This window comes from Theobroma cacao, chromosome 5, assembly GCF_000208745.1.
Source record: "Theobroma cacao cultivar B97-61/B2 chromosome 5, Criollo_cocoa_genome_V2, whole genome shotgun sequence".
Taxonomy (NCBI): domain Eukaryota; kingdom Viridiplantae; phylum Streptophyta; class Magnoliopsida; order Malvales; family Malvaceae; genus Theobroma; species Theobroma cacao.
This window is the reverse complement of record NC_030854.1, coordinates 11,185,476-11,201,256: the sequence shown is the minus strand read 5'-3', so window position 1 is coordinate 11,201,256 and position 15,781 is coordinate 11,185,476. Positions and strand designations below refer to the sequence as shown.

General features: G+C 34.3%; 1 protein-coding gene and 1 long non-coding RNA gene across 2 annotated transcripts; both read right to left on the bottom strand.

Annotated features, from left to right (window-relative positions):
* On the bottom strand, window positions 2,164-3,277 carry LOC108662163. The gene is made up of 2 exons (XR_001927950.1): window positions 3,059-3,277; window positions 2,164-2,439 (listed from the first exon to the last, which is right to left on the bottom strand). It is a non-coding gene; the product is annotated as an uncharacterized LOC108662163 (long non-coding RNA).
* Window positions 7,772-8,317, bottom strand: LOC108661936. The gene has a single exon (XM_018120932.1). The coding sequence runs from the start codon at window positions 8,315-8,317 to the stop codon at window positions 7,772-7,774; it is 546 nt and encodes a 181-aa protein (XP_017976421.1).

Sequence of the window (15,781 nt, the reverse complement as noted above, 5' to 3'; positions counted from 1 at the left end):
TTTGCCCCTACTGTGAAAATTATTGTCATTTCTAGTTTTCTTCGTGTTTTCATCATTACACGTCATTTATGCAGTCTTATGCCTATTTAGGCCTTCAAATATCATAAAACATTCTTTTGGAAGCTTATTAGAGAAAATGACGAAACTACCCTTGGCTCGTATTATTACATTTATGCTTAGTTACAAGCCTATAGAGGTAGGGGTCTCACAAGATGATAGGTTGACCTCAAGTTAATCTTAGAAAAGTAGCTTGCTCCTTGGAGCTGATCAAACAAGTCATCAATGTGTGGACAAGGATACTCATTTGTTGTCAATTTTCCACATTCAAGTACACATATCGAACAAGTAATACTGCTACAGTGCATCAACTTTGACAAGATTTTTGACCATTTTCTAGATTGAACTAGGCGAAGTGGTGAACATAAAAGTTGTAGCTTTTTCTCTTTCCAATGGTCCAAGAATCACTTCATTTGGAGCTTTGTAGAGAAAGTTATGGTCAAAATACCGAAAGATGTGCAATGAAAGTGTCACGATCCAACTTCCGGGCCATGACCGGGGCATGGGCTCAATAAACGTAGCCCATTAAGCCCAAGCAAGCCTATTTACATGACATGTTCATTGTTCCACCAAAAGTTACTAAAGGCATATTTCATAATCACAATTCGAAATAATGAAAACCATTGCCAACTCGTAGTGGCAATACCCATTAAAATATACATATATTGTCTACAACATGTATCTTAATAGTTTACATTAGGTTTGTCTATACATATAAAAAAGGAGACTCGATTTCCAGCGGAGAGACTCGAGTGACGTACAACTATTGAATGCCGAGATACATACCAAGAAGGCGACTCTACAAGGGCACCTCGACCTAGTTACAGTGTCACGACCCGACACTCCCTTTGAGCTTGTGACAACCGCCGCGAAGTCTTGGTAAATATTCATTACCCGGTATGTCAACCGAAACCTCGCAAGGCTCTTGCAACAGTTTTCCACTTCCCATGTGAGCAATAGTTACTAAATATCGAGTTTTAAGAGAATATAAACTATTTTAGATCGAAAACAATCAAAATAAAATTTTGACCACACAGGGGTATTTCGGTCATTTTTACCTGAAAATTTCGAAACCTGATAAAAATACAACGTATGGTAGAAAGATATCCATTTCCGATTAAAAATAAATTTTTGTAATCTAAATCATCCATTTGGAGTGAAAAGTTGGCTAATTAGACTAAATAAAAATATTCGATAATATATTCCATTTTCTTATAAAACAATTTTTATAGAACTATGCATAAATAAGTTTTGTAGCGTGAGAACAAAATAAATTCATACACATAGTGATACAGTAAACTAGGTATTCAAAATTATCCTACAGTGGCATATGGGCCCCGAGATAACCAAAAGTGTGCAAGAAGGTTGACTTACGATTTTCAAGGAAGTAAGTCCAAAAGAAATCCTTAATGAAATCGACTGCCTACAAACTTTCCTGAACCTGAAATGGTTAAAAAGAAAGGGTGAGTTTTCATAAACTCAGTGAGTAAACAAAGTCCGTCATTAACTTCTAAAGCCGAGTAAATGGAGACAGTTAACTTTTCATCATACCATAATCCACAACATTTTGTACTTGTTTCAAATTATATATATATAAAACAACACATTTCATTATAATACGCATCTCGACTTATAATTTTCTCAAAAACTTGGCTCGTGCCAAAAATCATACTCGGTGATACCTTGGCCAAGGCATTCAACCGGGTCCGCCAAGGTTATTAAGTTAACAACTACTCATAAAAACATAATTTAGCCATCCCTTGGCATTGGCAGAGTTCATCCTCAAGTGGTGGTTCAACGTGAAGTGAACTCTATCGTACCTTAGGAGATATCCTCCGCGCCTCTCAAACTAAGGTAAATATAACGGGGTTTACCGTGCCCCTCTAATAGGCTAGTCCACGAAAACCCGCCTACTGCAGTGGCTAATTAAAGAACCCACCAATCAATAAAATTTTGACAGCATAACGTGGCTAACATAATACTACCCAACTTGTCAAAGGAAGACAATAGTTTATATATTTCACAACTCAAAAACCCAGCCACGTATGTCATCACGTATTAGTTCATAAATCATCAATTCCAAACATTGGTACGTAAACTTAAATATATAGGCAACATCAAAGGTTGGTCTCCACATACTCTCATTTTCAAAAACATTATTGAATTGTAAAATAATTCATAAACCTTATTCCTTAAATCGATTACTAGTCATAGAACATAAAATTCATTTAGGTTCAATATTCTTAAAATCATAAAATCGATTGTAAAAATACTTTAGATAGATAAGATGAACAGTGGTTACTCACTTTGACGGGAATTTACAACACTCCTAGTCTCGATCCTCGGGTGCAATACCTTTGCCCTTATCCGAGGGCTCACCACCTATACATAATGTGCAACAGGAAATTTAATATACTTATGCTAAATCGTCACAAAACTATTCTATGTTCTATATGAATGCATGCAATGAAATGGGAGGTGTTCGGCCTATCGCGCACTATACACTATTTAATCGGTCTAAACATCCAATTCGATTCCAATTAATTTATTGCACTTTCAGTACTCCCCAAAATTCCACACACTTCAATAAAAATCTATTCTAAGTGCAATTACCAAAATATCCCTCATTATGGTGCAAATTGCTAACTAACGCGAGTAAAATTTTTCGGTACCCGTTTTCGATTTTCGGTATTCCTAAGCACCAAATACATCTAAATGGCATGAAAAACAACCAAATTCATCATCAATCCTCACCCATAAAATTCAGCCAAGATAGGTTCTATAATGGGCATGTGGATTTCTTGCTTAATTTTCATACTAAATGTTACTAAACACCTAAAAACACTAAATTACTTTGAAATTCAACTAAATTCATCACCAACTTTCTCTCTCTAAATCTGGCCAGCATATTGCCCCTCATGAAAACTTGAATTTAATTCATGGAAAATGGAAAAGAATGCATGGGCAAGATGAATTTCAAGCTTAATATTAAAAATCTTACCTTTAGTCACCAATTTCTTGAAAATTCAACAAATTTTCCTTAGTTTTTCCTCCCTAGGGTTTTTCTTTTCTTTTCTTCTCTTTTCTGCAGGTGCTGGTCGGCCTTGAAATGCTGAGTGGAAGAGTGTGGGCTGGTTTTTAAATGGCAATATAAAAATATTAAATTTTTGACACATGTCACCTTTTTATTGGTCCACTTGTTTTAACTTAATTTTTAAGCCTTTTCTCACCACCACAAATGCTCTAATATTTATCCATAGCATAAAATAATAATAGGTAGAATTCTGGAGCTTGACAAATGTCATGGTGGTGCAAAATTACAATTTTGCCACTAGGGTGGTAAAATTTCCATTTTACCCCTATGCTCTGAAAAATACCGAAATTACAATTTTTTTTCACTTCTTAACCTCAAATCATACTCCAATACTCAAATCGTACTCTAATAAGTCAAATGGGGTCAAAAAATCTTTTCAAAAAATTTCTATTTTGTCCCAGGTGGCAAATGACCATTTTACCCCTAGATAGTGAAAATTTCAGTCTGACTCCAAATTGATCCTCGAACTCCAAATCACCATATTAAACCATTCTGGTACTTTAATATCCTTAATTTCATCTCAAATTCTCTATTTGATATAGTTTGAGGCTTAAATCAACTTTGTTGTACCTTTAGGTACAATACCTACTTTTGTAAATTTTTCGGGACTCTCCTAGCGTGCAATCATGCTATCATCACATGTATGTCATGACAAGTATTTTATAAGGTCGGGCTTTACATACAGACTGCCTCCTGATATGAAAACATGAAGTTGAAAACGGTGAGTATAAACTTAGTGAGTGAACATAAGAAGGGAACAAGCAATCAATAGGAAGGATTTGAAAATCATGATGCACTTATTTCAAAACAATGCAATTTAGTTTCATTCTTATTAAAACGTCTCGTTAAACCTTTAAATGATTAATCCCTTGATAGCAATGATTCCATGCATAACAAAGAATTTGAAGAATGAGAGCTTCAGTGATATACAAGCAAGTCAAATGAAACGACCGGTCCTCGCTGTAGCGAAGTTTGGGCTCAAGTTATTAGCTGAACGAGGGTTTCTCAACTGGTCGAGGGTTTCTCTTTAAAATTCCTCATTTCAAACTTAATTAAAAAAACCCCTAAATGTTGGGAGTCCATGATCAGCTATGGTGTAATTGAAATAGGAAAATATGGCAAAACCAGCAAGATAGCATAATGGATAGAAAGTTTCTCGCTGCAACAAGATTTTTTCTCGCTGCAGTGAGATTCAAGTGGCCAAAACATAAAGTTTCTCACTATAGTGAGAGGCTCCAGTAAATTTTTCGACACAGCAAGAATAGGTCAGGTAAACCCCTCAAACCCAAGAGTTTCTCACTGCAGCGAGAAACAGAACACCAAGAAAAAAGTTTTCATTCCCCTCAAGAAAAGGCCATCTTACTGAAATGACAAAAGCAACATGAAACACAAATAAATTCCCAAAGTTCAACATGTCAAATTTTCACATGCATTGCAACCATATATCACATTCATGAACTTTTATTTCATAAACATATATACATATATACATAGATAAACACCAATACCACCATCGTCTTACCCAGCTCATGTGCATCCCCCCACATCGTGCACAGTTTGTGCCATCGTGTGCATCCCCCTCCATCGTGCACACGCATGATTATAATTATCACACAATATCAATTATCCATGCACCATATATATATATATATCAACATAATGTAGTAGTGCATGAATCCATAACAGCCACATGTTACAGCATAGAAACAATTTATCAAGGGCTTGTTCCCAAGGCACCCGTTTTTAAGAAAAGTTGGATAAAATCATTTAGTGCAAATGCATTCACATTCCCAAAAAAATTTTGAAATGCAAGTTCACTCACCGGTATTTTGTTGAACCTTTAGTCGACTCTAACTTCCCTAATGGTCCAAATGGGGCGATGGGGATTCGTTGGAACCTATTATCACATTAACATCACCATTAAGTCAATTCACATACTTATAAATTCTAAAAGCTTTCTCTTAGCTAGCTTCCAATTTCCATTTAAGCGGCTATCTATGTTCACTATCCTAATCACTCTAAAGTGAATGAACAACCTCAACTACCAAAACACCAATAAGTCTAAACACTGATCATTTTAAACATTAAAAATTAATTCTAATTCACTACTCACCTTGGTAGCTTTGTATTTCAAATTCTTTCCAAAAACTTTCAAGCTATTATTGAAGCTCCCTCTTTCTCTCTCTAAAACACCTAGCTAGTGAGAGAAAGTATGGAAATAAGATTTTTCAAGGGTGAGAAAGTGAAAGAGCACAAGGGTTCTATGCAAAAGTGCACAAAAGTTTGAAAATTGGAGCTATTTTGAGAGGAGTTGTGGAGGTTTCATATCAAGCTTCCTTGGAGGATGAAAGCAACCTGAGATGAGAAAGAAGAAGAAGAAGAAGCTGGTGGAGAATGAAGAAGCTACTGGAAGAAAAAAATATTTATAGCTCAAGCTTATCCAACTCCACTTAAATTACGAAAATACCCTTAACAAGTTAGCTTGTTCTTCTCCAATCTTTTGTGCAATCTTTTTACTCTTTTGACACCAGGACAAGGTCCATAATAGTCTAAAAGTACTAGAGTTCACAAAACTTAAAATTTTGCCCCTATTGTGAAAATTATTGTCACTTTCAGTTTTCTTCATGTTTTCATCATTATACATCATTCATTCGGTCCTTATGCCCATTTAGACCTTAAAATATTAGAAAACCTTCTTATGGAAGCTTATTGGAGGAAATGACGAAATTACCCTTAGTCCATGTTATCACGTTTACTTCTAATTACGAGTCTATAGAGGTCGAGGTCTCACAGAAAGTTTGCACCTTCAAATTGCTTTCTTTCTTTTACTAAAATTCTTCTTCCATCAAACACCTACAAAAGCACAAATAAATCAATAACAACCTATCTTAACCACATTAACACCAAATTAAGCATAAAATTAACTAAGATTAGATTAACTTACCTAAAACAACTAACCTAAAATAATTAAATTAAATCTACTGATTTCTATGTATTACTACAAGAACTAAGCTAAATTACTATCAAAATTAAGCCCAAATAACTCTATATCGTAGAGTTATCAAGCTTCATATGTTTGTTTTTCATCTCTCTCTCCACTAATGTAGGCTAGCACTTAACTAAGGATCCTTAGGACTCTATTTAGCTTGTAATGTATGGCTAGGGTCAAGGCAGGATATGGGAAAATATGTAGCTCAAATCATCTAAGCACATAATTGTTTTAGGACCTATATAGACTTATTTTTCTTCAACAAGTATATTGTTTTCTTTTCCTTTCACTTTTCATTCATTAAACATTTTTTTTCCAATTCAGCACCCTTAAACTTGTTTCTTTCATTGGTAGTGGGATACATGCTTCACAAGAATTTTGCAGTTTTCTCTACACTTCATCTTTTCAACTTTTTCATCAAATAGCTCAACATATATTTCCTAAAACAATATATATGCTTAGGAGTGAGGGTCATAAAATTGGAAAATTGTTGAAAGGCTAAGCTAATTTATGCATGTTTTTAATCAAAGAAAATGACAATTTAAGCTCAAAAGGGCATACATAGGATAAAAATGTAACTAGGTTAGCTTGAAAGGCTCAATTGGTCTAAAGATGGCCTAAGTCATATCCTTAACTAAGTATAGCCTATGATTTCACCTCAAGGAAGAGTCAAACAAATTCTAGAGCTTTAAACATGGTTCAAAAATCTACATTTACATAAACATTCTCTAAAAGTACATAATATTTCACTACAAGATATATAGTACTCAATTATACAAATCTGATCCGATCATGATACTAAACATAAGAATTCTCATAACATTCAAAAAATATTCATGTTTACTATGAGCAAAAGATCAACAAGATAATTGGTTGTCATCATTGGATAAGTAGATCAAGTAAATTGGCACTACTAACTCTAGTTCAAAATCTTGAAATATACATAAAATTATCACAAAAATGAATAACAATAAAACCCTCCCCTAAACTTTAATTGCACATTGACTTTAATGTGAAACGCTAAAAAAGGATAAGGACATTAAACACCCATATTAATGGTGATAGTGCATTGAAAGTTATAATTTTCTTTCTTCTTATCTTCATACCTTTTAAACTTGCATACTCAACAAAACAAGCTAGGGAGAGGTTATCACTACTTATTTAAATAAAAAAATAAAAACTAACTAAAATAACAACTAAATCTAAAAGGATATAGCTTGAGTTGTCTCCCAAGAAGCACCTTTTTATAGTTATTAGCTTGACTATGAAAACCCCTTTTTCACTTCTTCATCATTATGCTTAAGGCTTTGTTTCTTTACCTTGAATGCTCCAATAAGCATACTAAAAATCTCAATAAAGCCATAAGATAAAAATTTTACCACTTTAAAGATTTTCCATGAATATGATTGAAGTTGCCATGGTAAAAGATGGAGGCATGAACTAGAAAGTACTACTTGATGTCCAACCTCAAAATCAAGATCATTGGAAGGTGGTAGATTATGCTCATCATAACACTACTTAGTTTTGAGATGTGGTGGCAGTGGCTCTAACTCAAGAGTTGGTGCTTGCTTACTTGGAGGTGGTGGAGTAAGATTGCCTTTACCTTCATTAGCTAAGTTCACTTTATAGCACTAATCTGTGGGTGAAAGATACTTAGTTGCATTGAACATAGTAAATTCAACTACCTTCTTTCCAACTCTGAACCTTGTTTTTCCTTCCTTTCCATCAATAATTGTGCCTAGGATAGGTAAGAATGGACGTCCCAAGATTAATGGAATTTCCACATCTTCTTCCATCTCAAGCATAATGAAGTCCACTAGAATGTAGAGATGCCTAACTTTAATCAACACGTCCTCTATAATCACAACTAGGTACTTGATGGTTTTGTCTGCTAATTGAAAAGAAACTGTAATAGGTTGTATCTCATTAAGTCCAAGTTTCCTAGCAATTAACAAAGGCATAATGGAAACACCAACACCCAAATCACACAAATCTTTAGAAAATTTAAAACTGCTAATAGTACAAGGGATAGCAAAACTCCCTAAATCCTTAAGCTTTGCTAAAAGCTTATTTTGGATTATAGCAATGCATTCTTTAATAAATGTAACCGTTTCAAAGTCTTCCAATTTCCTATTATTGGTCAACATGTCCCTCAAAAACTTCATGTAGCTTAACATTTATTCCAAAGCTTTAACTAAAGGGATATTGATGGAAAGCTTCTTGAATACCTAAGAAAACTTTGGGAACTGCTTGTCAAGTTTTTACTTTTGAAGGCATTGAGGAAAAGGTGGTGGTGGTGGGCTTGCTTTTTTATTTTTCTCTTGAAACTGTTTGTTAGTGCTCACAATTTCTATTTCATTCTCAACTAACTCTCTCTGTTATTTAGCTTACTTGGAATTGCTTTAAACCTCTTTTCTGGTCCTTAGAGTAATGGCCATGACTTGTTCTTCACCTTCCTTTCTTGGATTGCCTTTCTATAACTAGGTAATGTTCCTTGAGCTCTGTTGTTTAATGAGTTGGCAAGTTGACCAACTTGGGTCTCAAGGTTTCGAATTGATGCTGCTTGGTTTTGAATGAGAGTTACTTGATTTCGACGAATGGCATCATTCTTTGTCATGAACTGTATCAGCAAATCCTCTATAAATGGTTTTTATTCTAGGATAGGCACTCTTGCTTGCTATTGGAACCCAAGAAGCATGTTTGGGCTTTGAGCTAAAGATGACCCTTGATTGTTACCCCAAGAAAAGTTAGGATGGTTCCTCCACCCTGGGTTGTAGGTGTTGAAGTAAGGATTGTTATATTATTTGTTCCCCATAAATTGCACTATTTCTATTCTACTTGGGCATTAATTGCTTGCATGCTCATCTCCATAATACTCATAAACTACAAAAAGACTTTGAATTGAATTAGCACCAAAAGATTTTAAGTTTCTTAGTTAGAATTGCTACCTATGATGATAATGTCATAGAAGCATCAACATGATAAACTCTAGCTTCTCTCTTATGCATTGATTGCTTTGTTGGCCAATAATACTTGTTTATAGCTATCACCTCCAAAAAATCATATGCCTTATACATTGACTTAGCTGTTAAAGCTCCTCACATAGCGACATCAATGGTGGTTCAAACATGACCACTCAATCCACTATAAAATGTTTGCACTTGTAACCTCTTTGGAAGACCATGATGAGAGCACCGCTTAAACAAGTCCTTGTATCGTTCCTAGGACTCATACAATGATTCAAAATCTAGCTACATAAATAATGTGATATCATTCCTCATTTTCACTATCTTAGATCATCTCATGTTGTTATAGATCTAATAAAAAGTGCATTCATCCACTCTTTAGCTTTGTCCCTCAATGAAAAAGGGAAAAGCCTCAAACAAATTGCATCATTAGTGACACCATTGTGTTTAAAGGTATCACATACTTCAAGAATTTTGAAATATAGGCATTTGGAAGACCATCAAACTAGACTAAAGTTTGAATCATGGCAATGATAGTTGGCTTGATCTTGAAATTGTTGGCTTGAATAGCAAGCCTCCAAATCCTCGACAGAATTCCTTAAAACGATGGACCAACGTAATCCCTTAAGCAATGATTTTTAGCTACTACTTGCTCTTGGATTTGCTGCTCACCCTGTTAATCAGCCATTGTATTTGTTTCACCAAAACCTTCTTGATTTTCTCATCAAAGTCTTTGGAATGTTTTGTCAATCTCTAGGTCACACAGTATAATCTCCAATCTTTTTACTCTTCTCATACAACGACAAATGAACTTGAAAAACAAAGAAAAGTAAACTCAAATTAAGACTAATATGTTGAATTTTAATATTAGCTAAACAAATAGGAAAACAAATCCCCGACAATTATGCCACTAGGTAGTGTTCTTTAAGCTTTGTTGTTTAATAAATTGGCAAGTTGATCAACCTGAGTCTCAAGGATTTGAAGTGATGATGCTCGACTTTGAAAGAGAACTACTTGACTTTGGATGATGCTATCATTCTGTGTCATGTACTACCTCAGCAAATCCTCTACAGCTAGCTTTTTATTTTAGATAGGCACTCTTCCTTACTGTTGAAATCCCAAAGGTGCATTTGGCCTTGAACTTGAGGTTGACTCTTTATTATTAGCCCAAAAGAGGTTTGGATGGCTCTTCCACCCTAGGTTGTAAGTGTTGGAGTAGGGGTTATTTTGATGTCTATTCCCCATAAATTGAATTGTTTCTATCAAACTTAGACACTAATGGCTTGCATGATCATCTCCACAATACTCGTAAGCTACAAATCGACTTTGAAAAAAGTTAGTGCTAAAAGATTCAACTGTCTTAGTTAGAACTGCTACTTGTGTAGATAATGCCAAAAAAAATCTACATCATGAATTCCAACTACTTTCCTATGCATTGATAGCTCAACTAGCTACTAGTAGTTGTTTACAGCCATCTCTTCCAACAAATCACATGCCTTATCGATTGATTTAGCCATTAAAGCTTCTTTTGCAATGACATCAATGGTAGTTCGAACATGACCACTCAAACCATTATAAAATGTCTGCACTTAAGCCACTTTAGAAAACCATGATGAGGACAATGCCAAAGTAATGCTTCTATCTTTCCCAAGCCTCATACAATGACTCAGAATCTTGCTGCATAGATGATGTAATATCATTCCTCATTTTCGTTGACTTGGCTAGAGGAAATAACTTAGCAAGGAGCTTTTAGGCTAGATAATCCCATGTTTTTATTAGTTTAGTAGCGAATGCATTTAGGCATGCTTCAGCTTGATCCCTTAATGTGAAAGGGAAAAGCTTCAAACTAATTGCATCATTTGTGACACCATTGTGTTTGAAAGTATCACATATCTCCAAATAGTTTAATATATGGTCGTGTGGATAATGATTTGGTAGAACCCCAAACTAGACTGAAGTTTGAATCATGGTGATGATGGCCGACTTGGTGTTGAAATTGTTGGCTTGAATAGCTGGCCTTCGAATGCTTGATGGAATCCCTTCCACCATTGGAACAAAATAATCCCTTAAACAATGATTTTCAACTAGTACTCGCTCTTGGATCTACTGTTCATCTTGTCGATCAGTCTTTATATTTGTTTGATAAAAACCTTGTCCATTTTCTAGTCAAAGTTTGACAAATGTTCTCTTAATTTTTGGATCAGAAGGTAAAATCTCTAAGCTTTTTGCTCTTCTCATACAACGATGAATCGAACTTGAAAAACAGAGAAATAAGACCTAAATTAAGATTAATTTGTTAATTTTTAATATTAGTAATTAATAAAGAAACAAAATCCCTGGCAACAGCACTAAACACTTGTTGAATTTTCATGCAAATGCACATTATCGCAATCAAGTAATATAGTAGAAGTAGAGTATCATTCCCACAGAGATTTGTTCCTAAATTTTTACTAGATACTAAAATCTTATAACAAATCAAATCTTATTTAAGTAACCGAAACTTGGAGAAAATTGATTAAAAAAAAATTAAAATAAACACTAAATTATCCAACAAAAATTAAATATATCTGAGAAAGACAATTTATTAAAAGCCTAGGATTTTGGGTTCATTCAACACTTCATTTGATACTAGCTTCTCTTATTATTTATCTTTTTGGCTGGTTTTACTAACCTAGGATCTAATACTATGTACAAATCTCCGTCGAGATGCTTGCATAAATACCTAACTTAATTAGTTCACTACATGTATATAGGATTCAATTAAATTAAGTTTATTAAGCTAGTGTCCTAAGTTGGCTATGTATGGCAATTGGCGTATGTCTACTCGAATTGCGAATCAGATCACTTAAGTGATGAAACATACACTATTCAAATCTTAGTCCAATCGAAAATCTCTTTGTTGAGTTTCAATTGGATTCACAATTCAATTAATTGTTTGTCAAGCAATTAAAGGCATTAAGAACATATTTCAATAAGCAAAACTAAACTCATTCATGATAAATAAAAGAGAAACTAATATTCAAACTACATGTTGAAATCCACCATAATCTTATAAAAACAAATTAGTTCATGATATCTAAAGAAAACATTATGTAAAGAAATTTAGGCATGAATTCAAGTCAAAGAAAATAATAATAACACAAAATAGCGAAAGAAACAAATGTTAAAGCTTCGTGATCTCGAATCTATCTCAATTGCTCTTGTTTTCTTGCTTGATTTTTACCTAAAAATCTTTAGAAAAGCTGTAAACATTCTCTCTCCTGAATGCTCTAAAAAAGGTCTTTTTTTAGGTTTAAATTAACCTAATTTCCATATTCCCACATAGTAATGTTGGCTCCATTAGTTTTTGATGATAATAAAACATTCCCATTCACTTATGTCTAACTATGCCACTTGAGTGTGCAAGATGAAAAATGTATGCCAATAATAAAATAATCACTAAAATACAAACATCAAATCCCATAAGAATGAGGAGTTACATTTGAGCCACAAAATAGAAGCCATTTAGTCGGATAATCAAGGGAGTAAGTCAACTAAACTCAAAAGTGAAGATGGCCAGTTCAGAAACAAAACCAACTTAATCGACTAAGAGATATTGTTAGTCGACTAAGTACTTACTACCAAAAGCAGAGTTCAGAAATAGAACCAACTTAATCGACTAAGAGGAATCGTTAGTCGTCTAAGAGCCTACTACCTGAAACTGGGATCAGAAGATAGAACCAACTTAATCAACTAAGAAGTACATTAGTCGACTAAGAGCTCTCTATCTGAAAATTTGAATTTGAAGTTAGAAGACAAATTAACAGCTAGAACCAACTCCAAACTATTTCCAATGGTCATTAACTGCCAAACATTCATTAGAGTTGTTTTTCCACATATATAAGGCACTCCCAATGGCTAAGAAATGGATCCAAGGCTTCCAAGATCAAAAAGAGCTCAAAATTTGCAAAAACCTTCAGCATACTTTCTGCACTTCACTCCTATCCTTGTAAAAGATTTAAGCACTTCACTTTGTACCACTTAGATCAAGTCAGTGATCATAGGTACACCTTTATTTCTCTTTTTCTTGATTACATAGAGTGTGCGAGACACTCTAAGGGGTTTATTCAAGCTTGGATTGCTTGATTGGGTGTATAGGTTCTAACTTAGCCTAGAAAAGTTAGTTTTGGGTTTTGGTTGATCTCGGGAATACCCATTGTTAAAGGCTATGGCTAAACCTGTGAAAAGCCATTGTAGAAGCTTGGTGGGAGCTTGGGAATTCCACCGTTTTTAGTGATTTGATTTTGAAAATCCTTGATTGAACAATCAAGGTAGTGGATGTAGGTCTTTGACCTAACCACTCTAAATTCTGGTGCATTGTCTACTCTATTTTTGTTTTTATTTTCATTCTTTCTTAAATTATTTCCTCATCTTGCTTCAGATTTCTTGTTGTTAATTCTCAACTTGCTCAAAACTAGAAGTCAATTTAGTGAGATCCAAAAAGTGTTATTCATCCCCCATTTAGCACATTTACTTGGGACCAATAAGTGGTATCAAAGCTTATCCCTCTTCTTAAGGCTTAACATCCTAAGGGAGATCCTAATGGCTCTTAAAAAATCAGTAGTTGCTGAGGGACAATCAACAAACAGACCACCTCTGTTTGATGACTCAAATTACCCCTATTTGAGTACTAGAATGTTAATATATATATAAGGGTAATAAACTATGAGATGTGGGATGTTATTACTGATGGACCTTTCATTCCCTCAAACTTAAACGTAGTGACCAACGAGATGCTTCCTAAGCCAAGGTCTTAATGGACTGAAGCTGAAACCAAAAGAGTCCAACCAAATTTTAAGCCAATCAATACACTGCATTATGCTTTAACTCCCACTGAATTCAACAAAGTGTCAAGCTGTACTATAGCTAAACAAGTGTGGGACAAACTTAGAATTATTTATGAAGGGACTTCACAAGTCAAGGAGTCCAAAATAGCTCTCTTAACCCACAACTATGAGATGTTTAAGATGGAACTTGGTGAAGATATCACCAGCATGGTAGACAGGTTGACAAACATCACGAATAAACTCAGTCAACTAGGCAACTAATTCTCGAACATGAAATTATCAAACGACTTTTTAGAAGCCAGCCTAAAAATTGGAAGGCAAAGGTGACTGCCATTCATGAAGCCAAAGACTTAAATGCCATAACCCTTGATGAAATTTATGGGTTTCTTCTCACTCACGAGCTGGAACTCAAGGAAGAAGAAGAAGAAGACATGAGAGAAGCTAAAGAAAAGAAGAATAACATTGCCTTAAAAGCTAGCATCCTAGAAGAAGAATTGGATAGTCTATTTTATGATGATGATGAGGAACTGGCTATGGTTGCAAAAAGGTTTAGAAAGCTTATGGGCCAAAGAGACTGGAGATCGACTAAGAGAGGGTATAGAAGAGATCAAGGCTCTTCATGGAGAACCAAAAATAAAAACGAGTCCAATAAGAAGGAAGAGCTTATATGCTTTGAATGTAAGAAGCTAGGACACTTCAGATAAGAATGCCCCTTGCTGAAGGAGGAAACACAAAAAAAAAATAAACAATCGAAGAAGGTAATGGTGGCTGCAACTTGGTCAGATAGTGATACTTCAAATTTTGATGCTGAAGAAAGAGCAAATTTATGTCTGATGGCAAGGGATGATGAATCCGAGGTATCTCCAACTTTTTATGATATCTCTATTGATGAACTTTAAGAAGAGAACGAATGTCTTTATGATGAATTTGGAAAACTTACTTCAAAATACAAGATTTTAAAGAAAAAGACTGCAATTCTTAAGATAGATTTAGAAAATATTAGACATGACTTTAATTCTATTTTTGAACAAAGAAACATTCTTCAAACAAAACTAGAACATTCAAAAATAGATTATGAAATTCTAAAATTGGAATTGGAAAATAGAATTGAAGGTTTACAAAAAGCAATTGAAGAAAATGTTGCTTTTAAGAATATGAGAAAAGAAACTTCAAGAAGAAATACATACTTCAAGAAAAATTCTGATGAGTTATCATCTGGATGTTATATTTCTGATAGAATTAGTCATTTATCCTATGACTGCTATAAAAAGGGAAACATGCTGGAAACAAGAAAGATGTAGGTTCCAAAAGGATCCTATATTGCAGCTAACCTTCAAGGACCCATCAAGGTATGGGTACCTATTAAGAAAAACTAAAAATTTATTTTACAGGTTGAGTCGAACCTAAAAAACGCATGTTCAAGAGCTCAACTGAATGAAAAACAGCCTTGGTATATGGATAGTGGCTGCTCAAGGCACATGACTGGAAACGAAATGCTGTTTGCTCAGCTAGACAAGAAAAAGGGAGGTACCATATCTTTTGGTGATGATTCGAAAGGTAGAATTCATGGCATAGGAATGGTTGGTAAGAACTCTCAAACTCAAATTAGTCACATGTTGCTGGCTAAAGGTTTGAAACACAATTTATTAAGTATCAACCAATTATGTGACAAAGGTTTTAAGATATGCTTCAACTCAAATAAATGTGAAGTGATAGACGTAAGTACTAACAAAGTTTCATTCATAGGAAAAAGAATTAAGAATGTGTATGCTATATTTCTTGAATACCTTGAGATTAATTGTGAAACATGTCTTATGGAAAATATTGAAAATGATGGTCGGTTATGGCA